Source organism: Saccopteryx bilineata, chromosome 1 (genome assembly GCF_036850765.1).
Source record: "Saccopteryx bilineata isolate mSacBil1 chromosome 1, mSacBil1_pri_phased_curated, whole genome shotgun sequence".
Lineage (NCBI taxonomy): Eukaryota > Metazoa > Chordata > Mammalia > Chiroptera > Emballonuridae > Saccopteryx > Saccopteryx bilineata.
Genome location: NC_089490.1, coordinates 90065070 through 90082320, shown reverse-complemented (window position 1 = coordinate 90082320; position 17251 = coordinate 90065070). Strand labels below are relative to the sequence as shown.

Genomic DNA, 17251 nt, shown 5'->3' with positions numbered 1-17251 from the left:
TTGCTGCAGCTCCTGCTTGCTCCTGCTAACCACAAAAACCATGATTCCTGCAGGGAAAATGAGTAAAGACTTGGCCTGCCACCCATATCATCCCCAGCAATTTGGATTTGCAAAGCTGGCAAAATGGACTATTTACTTCCAGATTAGACATAAATCTAACTGGACCTCAGTTTCCTCATCTATAAAATGAAGATATAAGTGGAGGGGCAAGAAACGCACGGTTAGAAAGGTGTTCATTAAACCGTCTAGGTTCCCTCCTTAGCATGGATTTATGAGACCCATACTTGGCCTGCAATTAAGAGGTGCTGCCACCAGGGGGTGAGCTGGACTCGGACTATAACCACGTGGTGCCAGCGAACTGGTGGATTCCCACTGGGATGGTCCTTGGATATAGCAGAAATTGTGAAGTCGCCTGACCTGTGGTGGCGTAGTGGATAAAGCGTCGACCTAGAAATGCTGAGGTTGCTGGTTCAAAAACCCTGGGCTTGCCTGGTCAAGGCACATATGGGAGTTGATGCTTCCAGCTCCTCCCCCCCTTCTCTCTCTGTCTCTCCTCTCTCTCTCTCTCTCTCTCTCTCTCGCTCTCTCTCTCTGTCTCTCCCTCTCCTCTCTAAAATGAATGAATGAATGAATGAATAAATAAATAAATAAATAAATAAATAAAATTTAAAAAAAAAAAGAAATTGTGAAGTCGGGTCTGAATCATGAGTAAAGGAGGTCCTACATGAACTGAAGAGTGTATAACTTTTCCACTGTGTGAATTAATACTACTGTAGATCTGGTCCCTGTACCTCCTTGAAACTTAAGAATCAATGTAAATTCCACCATCTAGGGACCTGAGAAGCATGAAGAACAAGGAACACTGTTGAAAACAGCACCGGTGAGTTAAAGACCTTATTTAGGTTTTAGAAATCTATGCATGTTTTATTTTGCCAAGTTTACAGCTTCTCTCTCTCCAGAATATTCAATGTTTAATTTAAAATGGTTCCTCTTAATGTTCTGAGATAAAATCTTTGACTGAGGCAAATTGGTGAAACTTGTATCATTTGTTCACTTTTGTCAAAATTGAAACTGCTCTGCTCCCCAGCATTCTGTTTCCTGGCCACTCTTTCCAGCATTGGCGTTCCTCGGAGGGGATGTTGGCAGCTCTCTCTGTAGTTATAGAAAGCAAAGCTGCATCTGAAAAGGGATAAACTCACTATAATGTGAAGTTGAATTTCTGCAGCATCAGTCCAACCCACCTTCTATACCCTCAAACCTGTGTCCCTGAGCAATTGAGTGGTTGTGTGTGTGCTATTTTTTTTTAATTTATTGATTTTAGAGAGAGAGAGAGAAAAGGAGAGAGAGAAACATTGATTTTGTTGTTCCACTTATATGCATTCATTGGTTGATTTTTGTATGTGCCCTGACAGGGAATGGAATCCACATTGGTGTATCACGATGATGCTCTAACCAACCAAGCTACCCAGCCAGGGCTGTATGTGCCTTTTGAATGTTGTGCAAATGGTATGTTTCATACCATGGGGCTCAATGGGAAGATTGTCATTTTCTCCCACTGAGATATATTGTGAGATCTTTCCATGCTGGTGTGTGTAGATGTGGTTCATTCCTTTCCACAGATGTACATTACCCCATTTTTCCATTCCCCTGCTCACAGATGTGTGTGTTGTTTCACAATTACAAACAGTGCTGCAATGAATATCTTTGTGCAGGGCTCCTGGTGTGTATGTTTGAGTTTCTGTAGGCTACATAGAAATGGAATTTTAAATTATAAGATATAATTTCAATTTTGCTAAATGCTTCCTTGCTGTTCTGCACTCATAATTCTTTGAGTGTATGAGAGTTCCCATTTCCCTCCTTCTCACCTACACTTAACATTTAATGTTTGCCAAACCAAGAAGTATATTGTTTTAACTTGCATCTCTCTGATTATTGAGGATATTGAGCATCTTTTCCACAATTCGATGTGGCTTCTTCAGTCATTATTAAAACCCTTTAAATTCCAGCCAGACTGTAAGCTCTTAGGGGAGCGACTGGGCCCCACATCTAAGGCCCTCACAGGGCACACACAGCCCACCCAAGCATAGGTTTTCTTTCTACCTTTCCCACCTGACTTCTGTGCCTTAATTTGCAGCCTTACTCTCCAAGCTTAACACACGCCCTTCACCCCATGGCTCCCCAAATATGCCGTGCTGGGTCTTCGTTCACACTGTGCCCTCTGTCTGGAATGCTATGCCTCTCCCCATCCACCTGTGTTTGAGGAGAAGGACTGCAGTAGATGCATAGCACTGTCCCCACAGTGCCTAACACGGCCACATGTTTGCAGTGCTCAGTATGTATTTATTGATATGACTGTATGACTGCCTGGTGGCGTAGAAATGGCTTTGCTCAGAAATTCCTGGGTTTTCCGTCACAGTTTCCTCTTGGTAGAATCTTGGGCAATTTACATGGCCTTTCCAAGCCCCCATTTTCTCATCTTCATAAAGAGGATGGTAGTAACTCTGAGCACTGGTGTAAGGTTGAAAAAAAGGTCGCGTGTGTAAAGCATTTGGCACATTATCATACGCATCGGCAAATTAGAATTTCTATGTCCAAACAGCATGGCATTTGCTTTGGCTACAATACGCTGGGTGGCTCATTTCTTCAGTTGCCCTATGTGATGAACCGATAGTAGCTACTCAATAAAGTCTATTCCAGCACAAGAACAATGTGCTGCAGAGATTAGGTACTCAATAAGGAAGCTGAGCTGAACTCAGCACCTTGCACATAAGTATTCAATAAATATTAAATCAAGTCAAATTCACTTCCCCATACTGCATCCTGCTCCAATCCTACCTAAAAGAAGCCATTCGTTTTGTGGAGAGAGGGGCAGCCCGCCTTCTCCAGGCAGGGATCTTGTTTGATTTTCCAAAGCATGATCATCCTCATGGAAGGCTTTATTGTGGTGGTCCTCAATGAACCAATCCTGCCCATAGGAATACTCCAGGCCAGTCTCCTCCCACTACGAGTCTGGGCTTGACCACATGACCTTTTTTTTTTTAAACATGGTATTTTTTTTAAGATTTTATTTATTCATTTTAGAGAGGAGAGAGAGAGGGAGAGAGAGAGAGAGAGAGAGAGAGAGAGAGAGAGAGAGAGACGGGGGAGGAGCTGGAAGCATCAACTCCCATATTCCCATATGTGCCTTGACCAGGCAAGCCCAGGGTTTCAAACCGGCGACCTCAGCATTTCCAGGTCAATGCTTTAGCCACTGCGCCACCACAGGTCAGGCACATGACCTTTTGACCACAGGGACATTAACAAGCCCGTGTAAGGTGTGAGAAGTTCTAGCACATTGGTTCTTGTCCAGTTGGAAGGCTCCTTCTTGGAACCTAGTCACCATGCCAGGAAGAAGCCCAAGCTCGCCACAGAGAGTGATGCCTAGCCAACCCCCAGCTGCAGAACTCATCCCGCTGAGGCTGGTATGTGAGAGAAGCAGCCACCTTCACAGCAGATGCCACACGGAGAAGACAGTAACCACACCTGCCTGAGCCCTGCCCAAATTGCACAATCATCAGCAGGTGAATGTTGCTGTTATTTTTAAGCCACTAAACTTTGGGGTGGTTTGCAAGACAGTAAATAACCCGTGAGCAGAGCATGTTCTGAGAGAGTAAGTCAGTGATCTGGGGGTAAGGTGTGCTGCTGGCTTGGAGAACCAGCAGGTAATAAGCTTCAGGTAAACATGACTGTCTAACCTGGAACTCCTTCTTGGCGATCCTCTTCCCTGGGACCCCAATTCCCAGTCCCTACCCTGTTGTGACCACGGCCTTATCAAACAAGGGTAAGGTTAGCTCTCTAAACAGATGCCCAAGCTCACAGTAGAAGTCCAGAGGCGGGTAGCTCAGTGAGGTTCCTGGAGGACCCAGATTGCACAGGACCCAAACTGTGTCTGCGAGGAGCAGTCTGGGCTGTGCGCTTCCTCACTCAGTACAACCGGAGATAGCCATGCTCCCCAGCTCTCCTGCACAGAAAAGAATCTCCCAGGAGGTTACACATGCAAGTGGGCGCGCGCGCACGCACACACACACACACACACACACACATACGTTACCTCACACGTTTCTCATTGGCCAAATTGAGTCACATACCCATATCTGAAGCAATCTTTTTGTATGTGTATGGGAAGGGGTCAGAATTACCAAGAGCCCAATTACAACTACTCCTGGATGGAGGGGTATGTGGCCAATTCCTCTGAAGTCCCCGGGCTCATAGGCAAGGAATGGGCATCTGGAAATAATTGGGGTTCTGCTAGGGAGCACATACAAGGCAAGATCCAGCAGTGCCCCCTGCAGGACCCCACCACACAAGGCAGGAGGAGGGAGAAGCCCAGCACATTGGTCTTCTCACGTCTTTTCCTAAAACTCCACTCAGCTCTCACATTCTTTCCTGGAATTCGGGGGAGAGGTAGGGGTGTGTGTGTGTGTGTGTGTGTGTGTCTAGAGGGTAGGCTGGGGGAGAGTTGGAGCCCTCAGGGCTTGTCCTCCCTTAGTTGGTCTCTCCAGCATCATACATTGGCCACACCCCTATAAGAAGAGAGATACCAAGGAAAAGTAGAAGAGTTTAATTTGTGCCTTTCTTTATTATTAGCACTTTCGCTGAGTCGAGGGTACCGCTTCTGGGTCAGATCTAGGACTTCGGGTTCCTGCTTTTGCTATTTTCTTCATATTTTTTATCCAGTGCTTTCTGCAAGTTCATGTTCATGATGTTTTTCTGGTGCCACCGTCCTGCAGAGAGCCGGGCGGGAGCCAGCACAGATCACACAGAGGACCTCTGGAGTGCCCAGTCCCCAGTGGTGGCCCAAAGCTCTCCAGGCCCACTGCTCACACCCCAGGCTGTCTCTGCTGCTCTGGTTTCTCTCTGGACCCTGGGGCTGGCACACCCTGCCCAGGGAGGGGAGTGCCCATTCCCATCCTCCCGGCTCCTACATACCCAGATCATCCGTCTTCCTGCCATGCCAGTGCTCTAAGTCCATGACTGATTTCTTGATCACTTCTGGGGTGTAAGAGGCCTTCATGAGGCTCTCCGTCTCCTCAGAGGCCCCTATAGAACCCCATGAAAAAATCCACAGAAGTGCTGGGTCAGTGAAGGTCAGATGCTCTAAGGGTCAAATCTGGATGCTAGTTTTCCCTTGGAGGGTGAGTTGTGCAAGGGTGGAAGAATGGGGAGGGTAAGGCAGAGAACAGCAGGCCTGGGCTCAAACCCCTGCTCCATCCTTTATGGACAGTGTGGCCTCAGACAAATTTTTAACCTCTTAGAGCTTTGGTCTCTTTATCTATTCAAAGGAAGGAAATGATCTCGCATGGGGAAGATTACTTTATTGGAAATTCGCTGAAGCATGTGGCATATGGCAATTAATCCCCTGTATTTTCACGAAATGTATCTCTATGTGTAAAGTTAAAACACACATGAGGAAATAAGTTACCATGATAAAGAGTCATGAGGAACATCAAACAGAGGACCAAATCCCAAAAGATAGCAAGGATTTGAATAATCAGTGACACAATATAAAATAGGCGTATTTAATGTTTGGATTCATGAAAGAGAATAATAATAGTATAAGCAAAGAATAAGAAAGTACCCAGAAAGAACAAATTTGTAAAAGAAGCAAATGGAATTTTAGAAATGAAACACATAATAACTGAAAATTCATTGAATAATAAGAGGCCTAGGGATTTATTTTAAATAATCTGGGGTGGGGTGAGTTGGTAGGAGAAAAGATGTCTAAAATTAACATCATTGTGTTTAAAACCAAATACAATGGACAGCCCTGGCCAGGTAGTTCGATTGATTAGAGCAGTGGTAGTCAACCTGGTCCCTACTGCCCCCTAGTGGGCATTCCAGCTTTCATGGTGGGTGGTAGTGGAGCAACCATAATATAAATAAAAAGATAGATTTAACTATAGTAAGTTGTTTTATAAAGATTTATTCTGCCAAATTTAGCAAAAATCAACATAAAGTACTTGGTAAGTAATTATTATTATATGCTTTAACTTGCTGTAACTCTGCTTTATAAATTTTATAAAGTAAAGTTACTTCCCTACTTTATAAATCACCATTACTGTGGAACTGGTGGGCGGTTAGAAAATTTTACTACTAACAGAGATACAAAAGTGGGCGGTAGGTATAAAAAGATTGACTATCGTCTGACCAGGCGGTGACACAGTGGATAGAGCGTCAGACTGGGATGCAGAGGACCCAGGTTTGAGACCCTGAGGTCACCAGCTTGAGTGTGGGCTCATCTGGTTTGAGGAAAAGCCCACCAGCTTGAACCCAAGGTCACTGGCTCGAACAAGGGGTTACTTGGTCTGCTGAAGGGCTGCAGTCAGGGCACATGTGAGAAAGCAATCAATGAATAAGGTGTTGCAACGTGCAATGAAAAACTAATGATTGATGCTTCTCATCTCTCTCCGTTCCTGTCTGTCTGTCCCTGTCTATCCCTCTCTCTGACTCACTCTCTGTCTCTGTAAAAAATAAATAAATAAATAAAAATTAAAAAAAATGTTTTAATAAAAAAAAAAAAAGGTTGACTACCCCTGGGTTAGAGCATCGTCCTGAAACACAGAGGTTGTTGGTTCAATCTACAGTCAGGGCACATACAGGGACATATGTGCCTGTATGTGAACATATGGTGTTCCTGTCTCTCTCTCTTTTTCTCCCTCCTTCCTCTTACTCTAAAATCAATAAAATAAACATTAAAAAAATTCAGTGAACGGGTGAAACAGCAGATTAGATACAGGTGAGAAAAATGGTAAACTGTAAGGTATAGCTAAAGAAATTAACTAGAATTCAGCACAGAGAGTGAATAAAAGATATGGAAAATATGAAAAAGCTGTTCAATGAGAAGGCCTAACATACATCTAATTGGAGTTCTGAAGGAATGACTGGGAGAGATAGGGAGAGGCAATATTTGAAGATAATGGCTGGGGTTTTCCCAAAATTAATGAAATACATGAATCCTTAGATTCAAAAATCATAATTTCCTAGTCAGCATAAGTAAAAATAATTCTTTACTTAGGTGTGGCTAACTAAAATTTAAAACACCAGAGACATAGAAACCCTAGAAGTAGCCATAGGAAAAAGGCAGTTTACTTACAAAGAATAACAATGAATTTGATTAATCATCAAAGCCAGGAGGAAATGAATTAACATCATCAAAGTGCTGACGGAAAACAATTGTCCATCTAGAACTCTTTACAAGAACTGTCTTCTAAGAATGAGGATAAAATAAAGACTTTTAGGAGTCTAAAATTTACCAACAACAGAATCTAACCCAAAAATATCTAAATAACATACCTCAAAAAGAAAAAGAAAATAGCTCTGCAGGTAGCTTAGTTAGAGCATCATCCCAATACACCAAGGTTGCCGGTTTGATCCCTGGTCAGAGCGTATACAAGGATCAACCAATGAATGCATAAATAAATAACACAACAAATTAATGTTTCTCTCTCTCTCTCTCTCTTCCTTCCTCTCTCTATAAAAAAAAATCAATCAATCAGAAAAAAAAGAGATTTTGGAAGATCTGAGATACAAGAAGGAATAGAGCAAAGAAATGGAAACCTTGAAAACCTCAATATACACCAATTATAATAACAGTATCAATGTCTAATTTATGCAGTAAAATAATGATCATGACAATGATAGCTAACCAATTTTGAAGATTTACCATAAGCTCTGAGCACACAGTTCTCAGAGCTTTACAGAACTTACTCTCTGAACTTCTCAACAGCACTAAGAAGTAGGTATAATTATTATCTCCATCTTACTGTTGAAGTCACTGAAGCACAGAAAGGTTAAGTCATTTGTCTAAAGTCACACAGCTGGTAGGTGAAAGATCTAGGACTCAAACCTAGATCCTGTAGCTCCAAAATCCACGGCTTAGACTATGTAAAAATGTCAGTGGTAACCACTAAAAGAATTCAAAAAGTAAGAACAAAATTACATTGGGGGGCAAAAAAGCTCGCTTGAATCCAAAGAAGAAAGAAAACAGAAAAAAGCAGCATAGAAAAATCAGCACAGCCTGACCTGTGGTGGCGCAGTGGATAAAGCGTCGACCTGGTACAACGGGGTCACCAGTTCAAAACCCCAGGGTTGCCTGGTCAAGGCACATACACGAAGCAACTACTACAAGTTGATACTTCCCTCTCCTGCCCCTCTTTCTCTCTCTCTCCTTTCTCTAAAATCAATAAATAAAATCTTTTAAAAAGACAAAAAAAATCAGACAAAATAGACTATAAGGTAAAGGCAGTATGAGAAATAAAAGTGATGGTCATTCAGTCAGGTGATGTAATAATTCTAAATGTGCTGTTAGAATAATACAGTAAAGCAAAACTGCAGGAGAAATCGACAAATCTGCTATCCATGGAAAAGACTAACAGGTGCATCACTTAGTAATTAATAGATCAAACAAAGAATATTGACAAGGAATTGGAAGATTTGTAGAGAATTAATTAGCAAACCTGCACTCTTAGACAAACAAAATCCTTAACCCAAGAGATAATTTTCAAACATACTGATCATCTGAAAAATGGACCATCTCCTAGACTATCAAGCAAGTTTTGACAATGCCAAGTAAATGAACTTGTTATAGGCCATGTTCTCTAATGAAGATCCCATCAAGCTAGAAATCAGCTCTTTTTTACTTTATTTTATATTTTAATGATTGATTTTTGAGGGAGTGAGGAAGGGAGGGAGAGAGAAAGACAAAGAGAGAGAGAAACACTGATTTGTTGTCACACTTATTTACGCATTCATTGGTTGATTCTTGTATGTGTCATTACTAGGGATGAAACCCAGAATCTTGGCAAATGGGGATGATGCTCTAACCCAGTGGTTGGCAAACTGTGGCTTGCGAGCCGCATGCGGCTCTTTGGCCTCTTGAGTGTGGCTCTTCCACAAAATATCACGTGCTGGCACTACCTCCATAAGGAATGTACCTACCTATATAGTTTAAGTTTAAAAAATTTGGCTCTCAAAAGAAATTTCAATCGTTGTACTGTTGATATTTGGCTCTGTTGACTAATGAGTTTGCCCACCACTGCTCTAACTAACTGAGCTACCCAGCCAGGGCAAAATCAACCTTTTTTAAGCAATGTTTATTGTGTTTGACATGTATGACTTTATATGCTTACATAAGAGAATTAAGTTAGAAATTTGGACTGAAGCCCTAAGTGTGATAAAGATCAAATATCCAAATGAGGTGTGACACAGACTACATTGCCTCCCCGCATCAGGGACAGGACAATCCAATGTCCTCAACATGGTCCCTCTGCTCAACTGCTCTTTCCCCAGCAATCCACAGCCTGACCTGCTCCCCTCCTGCAGGTCTCTACTCAGATGTCACCTGCTAGAGAGGTCACTTAGGGCTTCATACAGAGGGGCTAACACTAAAAAGCAAAGCAAAGGGATTGTTGACAGAAGTCAAGGGATGCAGCCAGAAGAAGAGAGGAGAGGTTTCCCAGGCTCCTTGACCTGTGAGGTTGCATGGCCAGTCATTATTATTCTTTAAACTGCACCCATAGACTTTCTTATACTCTTCTATGTGGGTAGTAGTTTTCACAATTAAAAAAAATAATAATAATGTACCTATACTGGCTTAAATGCAGGAACACAAGTTTTGTTTAATATTAGGAAATCAGTTCATAGAATTTACACCATATCGATAGATCAGAGGAAAAAATTCATATGGTCATCTGAATAACTATTGTATAAATAGTTAATACAACCCAACACCCACTCATTCATAGCTTTTTTTTAAATTTAAGTGAGAGGAGGGGAAATAGACAGACTCTCACATGTGCCCCTACTGGGATCCACCCAGCAACCCAACCCCCATCTAGGCTGATGCTTACAACCAAGCTATTTTTAGTGCCTGAGACAGAGGCTCCACAGAGCCATCCTCAGCACAGGGGAGCAAGGCACACCAATCACAAACCAAGGAGCCATAGTTGTGGGAGGAGAAGAGAGAGAGAAGGGGGAGGTGAAGGGGGAAGAAGCAGATGGTTGCTTCTCCTGTGTGCCAGGAATAGAATCCGGGACTTCACACACCAGGTTGATGCTCTACCGCTGAGCCAACCGGCCAGGGCCATAACTTTTTAAAATTAATGTGCAAACTAAAAATAAAGGATACCCTTTTTAATCTGATAAAAATTTCTGAATACTATATTTAATGGTAAAATGTTAGAATCAAGGAGATGAGGATAGCTGCTCCCCATGCTTATACACACTAGTGTCCTGAACAAGTCCACTAAGACAGATGGCATAAAGGTGAGGAAGAGCCCAGTGGTTAACAATGTAAACTCTAGTCACGGGCTGCAGTGTTCAAGTCCCAGCTCTGACCATTCCTAGCTACGTGGCAATTTTTTTCATTTTTCCGTGCCTCATTTTTTTAATATAAAAAAAAAGGGAGGGGAGAATTATATCACTTAATACGTAAGGCTAAGGTTCTTGTGAAAATTAAAATATATTTAAAGTAGGCCCTGGCCGGTTGGCTCAGCGGTAGAGCGTCGGCCTAGCGTGCGGAGGACCTGGGTTCGATTCCCAGCCAGGGCACACAGGAGAAGCACCCATTTGCTTCTCCACCCCTCCACCGCGCCTTCCTCTCTGTCTCTCTCTTCCCCTCCCGCAGCCGAGGCTCCATTGGAGCAAAGATGGCCCGGGCGCTGGGGATGGCTCTGTGGCCTCTGCCTCAGGCACTAGAGTGGCTCTGGTCGCAACATGGCGACGCCCAGGATGGGCAGAGCATCACTCCCTCGTGGGCAGAGCATCGCCCCATGGTGGGCGTGCCGGGTGGATCCCAGTCGGGCGCATGCGGGAGTCTGTCTGACTGTCTCTCCCTGTTTCCAGCTTCAGAAAAATGCAAAAAAAAAAAAAAAAAAAAAAAAAAAAAAAAAATATATATATATATATATATATATATATATATATATATATATATATGTATTTAAAGTAAAACAGTGCCTGGCACATACTACATGCTATGCATAAATGTAGTAATTATTATTATTAAAAAGAAGCCCCAAAGAATAAAAAAATAGCCTGACTTGTGGTGGCACAGTGGATCAAGTGTCAACCTGGAAACGCTGAGGTTGCCGGTTCAAAACCCTGGGCTTGCCTGGTCAAGGCACATATGGGAGTTGGTGCTTTCTACTCCTCCCCCCTTCTCTCTCTCTCTCTCTCTTTCCCCTCTCTATAATGAATAAATAAAATCTTTATAAAGAATCAAAAAATAAATTATTGTAATTAATAAGTGAGCTGAATAAGGCTTCTGGATATAAAATTAATGTATAAAAATTAAAATTTATCTCTGTATATATAAGTAGGAAAGCTAAAAAATATATAGCTTTAAAAAAGATACTATTTGCAATAAACAGCAAAAAAAGAGGTTCTTCTAAAGAAATCTAACAAAAAACTACATATCCTTTATAGAAAAATTAATTTGAAAATATTATTGACAGATATTAAAGAAAGGTTTAAATTAATGGAGCCGAATACCATATTCATCGATTGGAAAACTCATTATCATAAAACTGACAATGGCCCCTAAATTGAGCTATAGATTCTATGTACTTCCAATCAAAATCTCAACAGAGTCTTTCATGGAAACTGGTAAGCTGATTCTAGAACTTGTATGGAAGAGTAATGAACCTAGAATAGCAAAGACATCAGCTGGTGGTGGTGGTGTGGGGTGGAGGAAGGGAGGAATTACCCAATCAGAGATCGGACTACTTCTAATACCTTGCCAATTAAAAGTGTAACATTAGACCAATGGGCAGAATAGCAGAGAGCCTGGAAACTGATCTGTGTTGATAGGAAACTTGATAGATACCAGCCTTACCCTTGTAGGTCACTGGGGGGGGGGGGGGGGGCAGAGAAGAGACTATTCAATAAAAGAGACTCCACATAAAGGAGGAATTGAAAATGACTTCCTGCTTCACACTGAAAACAGAATTCAACTCCAGGTGGATTAAAGTCTTAGATGTGAAAAGCAAAGCTAAATATTTTTAGAAGACTATAGAAAACACTATCTTTATGACTCAGCGTGGCATAGGATTTCTTCAACCTGCTCCCCCTGGAACTTTCTTCATCTCAGTAAACTGGATTCCATCCTTTCAGTTATTCAGGTCAAAAACCTTGACATCAACCTTAATTCAGCTCTTGCACACCCCAAATCCATTAGTTAGCTTATTCTGTCCGCTCCACCTTACACCCAGAATCCTACCTACACATCAGACCACCTCCACCATGACCTCCCTGGGCCATCAGATTGCACAATGGTACCTCCAGGGTTGTGCAGCACACCAGCCCTGCTCCCAGACCAAGCCACCACCACCTGTCCCACCTAGGTTTTTACAGTCACCTTCTCACTGCTTTCCCTGTTTCTGTCCCAGCTCCCCACATTTACTCTCAACACAGCAACTGGATCAATCCTTTAACCTAAGACAGACAACGCTGTTCTCCTGCTTCCAGAGCCTCCCTGGCTTCACATTAAGAGAAAAGACCTTCCATGTCCTTCCCCACTTGGCCCATTTCCTCCCTATTTCCTCTCTCTCACTCCTGTCCAATCACAGGAGCCTTGCCCACCTAGAACAGCAAGTGCAGAGGCCAAGCTGGGTGGGTGGAAATGGAGAGGATGCAGTGTACTGAAGGTGATGTCCTAATTCGCAGCGCTTGCCAATTTCTGGAGTGTAAATTCCTACCATTGCCAGTAGTAAGATAGCGTTGTGATACCAATCAATCGGTCCGGGAAAATTTAACATTCTACTCTTGTGAGCTGGTGCAAGCTGGTATGACACACAGCTGTGTTTCTCAGACTGGAGGATGGGCAGTCTGAGAAGAAATCAGACAGATTTCTTTACATTCTTCCTCTACATTTATGTAGACATTACTCTATGAGGTTGTATGTAAGAACTACTGGGTGATATGTGTTAAAGACACAAGTGAAGGCTGGTTCCTGAGGCCCCAGAATACAGGACAATCTGAGCTTTATTCTCTCTTCCTTCCCCCTGCACCTACCCTTCTACAAACTCAAAGAAAAACCCAGAAAGTTCCAGTGGCTGTCAGATTCCTTGAGTAACAGGGATCTGAGCCAGGTGAGAAGGTTAGCCAGACCCCTGGGGACACTGGAGTGAGGCAGGAAGAAGGAAGAGGACCAGAAAGACCTGGCTTTTTGCAATGAGGCTAAACTGGACTGTGGGGGCAGAGAGAAGTCCCTGCAAGCTGGCCATGGACACACCCCCCCCCAGCAATTCATTTAATGCTCCTATGGGAACAGGGTCATAGCTAGGGAGATGACCTGGTGCCAAAAAACATTCTGGGGTTCAGAGGCAGAAGGAAAACCTGGATTTGAGCTTCAGATCCACCTTCTACTGCTGAGAGGTCCTGGACAAACCATTTCCGACCTGTCTGTGAACTAGAGCTAACAGCACGCCCCTGTAACAGACCGGTCTACGGCTGACCCGCGGTGGCACCGTCAATGTCCCAGTCTCCAACCCACCCTTTGATCCAGGTAGTGCCACCACCAGGCTCTGGGAAGGAAAACACCAGCCTGCCAGCTACTGAGCCCTCACTGTGTGTCACAGGTCAAGGACCTTCAGAGAGTCCTGCCAACAACCCAGTGAGGGCCATATTATCATACTGTCCCCATTGTACCAAGAAGGTGACTGAGGCTCAAAGAGGTTAAGAATCTTATGTGAGGCCACACCCAGTGAGTGGCTGAGCTGAGCTTTGAACCAGAAACCTGATATCACTGTGACCAAAGGTGCCCGGGTCAGGAGTGCCTGGGTCTCGGCAGATTAGGACACCAGAGGTGTTTGGGGGAGGGAGGAGCTGACAGCCAACTGGGGTTGGTGATCTTCACAGTGAGCACAGACTTGCCAGAGGACTGGACATTTACAACTCGGCGCACAGCCTGGCAAAGAGCCAGCCCTTGGTGGCCATGAAATGAGTGTCCCTGAGGGTGTATTCTAGGGTCTGAATCATAGAGGTTTAGGAAGGGGTAGACATCCCACTGGCCTTTCCTGCCCCTGGGGGACCATGTTATTGACAGCCCCCACCCTTGCCCTTTGACCGACCTTGAAACAGATTTGACCGCATGTTATAGCCCAGGTCATAGTAGTCTGAGAAGATGTCGGAGACTTCCTCAGAATTCTGGGTCCTGCTGGGCCACGAGCTTGCCCTCTTCTGGCCTTCCAAGACTTCACCAGTGGCCCTTTGAGCCTGAGCAGGGAGGGTTTAGAGAAAAGACCAGGGATAGAGAAGCAGGATCAAGCCCTATAGCTCCCCTTTAACACCACTGACCCTGCCCTCACCACCCCACCGCACGGTAGCCTTCAACCAACATGCAGGCCCCCCACCCTCTCACCCCATCCCACCTCCCACCTGGACCAGGACATCAGAGATGATAGTGATCACAAACCTACTCCTGCATGGAGCACCTACTGTGTGCCTCATTGGGAGAGGTCTTCACAAGGTGATATTTCTTGACCATTTTATAAGTGAGGAAGGTTGGGGCTCAGGGTGGGGGCTTGCTGCTCACACAGTTGGTGAACCACAGAGCTCAGCTTGCCTCCTAGAATCGAGCTATCACATTAGTAGGCTCTAGGTAGCTCCACTGACTGCATGGAAGCCAACTCCTTCCTTGTGCCAATGTGGAAACTGAGGCCCAGAAAGATTGAGCCCAGGCCTAGGAGCCAGGAAACCTGAGTTTGAGTCCGAGTTCTGCCATATACCAGCTGCTGACTTTGGGCACGTCTCTGTTCTTCTCTTGGCCACTTAGAAGAGAGAGATTACATTTTCTGAAGGCCGAGAGAGGCCATGAGAGATAGTGACCATACCTCAAACTGGGACAAGGTGCTCCAAGTAAGGCAGAACATTTAAGATTGTGACCTCCCAGACTAGTTGGTGGATAGGCTCACTGCACCTTAAGATGACAAATGAAAAGGGACCCAGCCCACAGCCTTGTGAGCCTGGATCTCCCATTTCCTCAGTATGACCCTGAGCAGATCATATCACCTCTTTGAGCCTTGGTTTTGCCATCTGTTAGAAAGTAGGCAATAACTCCTGCCCAGGCTACCACAAAATGGAGTTGCTATGAGTGCTAAGGGTGGGGGTGGGGAGGGCTTTGAAAATGTGTCTCAGAATGCCAAAGCAGGAAGAACCCTTAGTATTCGAACAGAAATGGCAGATGAGTTTTATCTCAACTTTCAACTGATCAGTAACAACTCCCTAAGATGATGTATCAGGTGGGGAAAGGTACCAGCATTGATTAGTGATGTCTGCCATGGATGCAGACTAGGAGAGTTGTGGTATGCATGCCATGTATTTGCTAGCAGGATCTAGTCTACCTGCCTCAGTTTATAGATGTAGAGACTAAAACCCAGGCAGGGGAAATAACTTATTCAAAGTCATTCAGCACTTAAGACAAAGCCATGACTCAAACCCACGTCTTCTGATTCCCAATCAATATCGTCCATCCATTCAATACTGTGTCCTTGTGTGAGTTAAAAGCATCTAATTCAAACATAACACTTAAAATCGCAAAGTCATTAAGGGCAAGGGCTACACAATCTATCTGTTGGCTCAGTTTGGGTCCTCATCCTACATAACTAGGTAAATTTTGTTAACTTACTTAACCCCACCTAAGCCTTGGGCTCCTTATCCTTAAGATGAGGATAATAGCACCTTTCTCATTGGGAAGATGAAATGAGTTGTTATGTGAAGAGTTTAAACAGTGCACAGTGCCTGGCACATAGAAAGTCCTCAGTAAACACTACTTGCTGGTCATATTATTACAGGGACTCTGTTCTCAAGATTAGGTTCCTTTGGGGACCCCATTATAAGTCTCCATGTATCACCCTCTTGCCACCCTTCACCCCCTGTGCCATGTGCTAATACCTGCTCTTCGGGGACCATCTGGTCCACCTTGTTGCTCTCAAACTTGTGGTGAATGTTGTCAGGAATGATGTTGCTCCTCTGGCCCTGGGCCCTGGAGTTGGGGTCTTCCTTCAGCCCCTGGCATGGCTGAGCCCCATCTTGGAAAGTGGCCTTGCTCTCCCTTGGGGAGGGTGTGTAGCGCCCATTCTTCAGGGACTCAGGCCTGACTCCATTCCTGCTGGCAGCTGAAGGGGGTGGAGGCCAGACCCCCTTCAGGTTGTCCTGCCCCAGGGAGCTGCCTTGGGGCCTGCCTTCCTGGTGCAGGGACGGCTGCGGGGAGACTGGGGCCTGGTGCTTGAACGTGGAGCTATCCAAGGGGCTGTGGGAAGTTCTCCTGGGGTCCATGTCCTGCTGGCCTTCCTTGTTGTTCTGATAGACCCTGGTCAAAGCAGTTGTACCTGAACAGGGGGAAGAGAGAGGGAGGGAGGGAGAGAAGGAGACAGGGAAATGCAGAGAGGGAGTGTAAAGCCAGTGGCCAAGGCCACCATCACAGCAGCCTGGCCCATGCAGGTTCGCATTGGATTCGGACAGTCGGTAAAGAAACAATGGAGCCAAAAACTGATGAGCCATAGTCTTTAATCCTAGCTTGCACCCGGCGGGCAAGTAAAAATACACACTGGCTCCAAAACCCACTCACATTCAGTGCTCATAAAGCTACTGACTTATCCGAGTTTCCTAGAATCAAAGGTTTCTAGCTCACCAGACTTATTCACCTCTGTTCCCCATCTCCTTCCTTCTCCCTGCACAAACTCTGCACAAACTGGCTTCTCACTCAACACTCCGCCATCTTGGCTGCTTCTCCTAGCCTTCTCCACGTGGCCTTTCTCTGCTCTCCTCTCTGCTCTCTCCTCTAATGCTAATCTCAGGAACCAAGAGAGCAAGCTCTTGTTCTGCCCCCATTTTATAGTGTAGATTCAAAACCTTTAATCCAATATACAAAATAGGGAAGTCTCTAACACAAAGTCACTTTCTGAGGCATGATAGGATTGTACCACCCCACATCAAAAAGGGTGGGAAAGGCTTAATCCCAAAACCAAGCCCCAGGCTACAAGGATTCTGCCTGCCCACAGCCTGCCCCCAACACACACTAATATCACCTGGGCGACAGCCTCCACATGGGCAGTGCCATCTTTAACAAAGTGAGCATAATATATTTTATCTGCCCAACAATAGGAAGACAGGAAGGAAGACAGCGGTGGGGGTGTGAAGTGGGAACAGGGAGACACAGAACCCCAGAGAGCCAGAGCAGAAAAAGGGATGGGAACAGAAAGAAGTCACAGGA

General features: G+C 44.6%; 1 protein-coding gene across 2 annotated transcripts in view; it reads right to left on the bottom strand.

Moving 5' to 3' along the window:
* The window catches only part of CIMIP4 (ciliary microtubule inner protein 4), a 28036-nt gene that overhangs the window by 2565 nt on the left and 8220 nt on the right, over positions 1-17251 (bottom strand). The window contains exons 3-6 of one of the 2 annotated variants that reach the window (XM_066253088.1): positions 15931-16367; positions 14109-14253; positions 4969-5079; positions 4619-4763 (exon numbers count right to left, since the gene is read on the bottom strand). In XM_066253088.1, coding sequence (XP_066109185.1) covers positions 4666-4763; positions 4969-5079; positions 14109-14253; positions 15931-16367 — 791 coding nt within the window. In that variant the 3' untranslated portion in view covers positions 4619-4665. Of the gene's footprint in view, positions 1-4618; positions 4764-4968; positions 5080-14108; positions 14254-15930; positions 16368-17251 lie in introns of those variants that run through there. The other variant, XM_066253089.1, reaches the window with a different exon arrangement.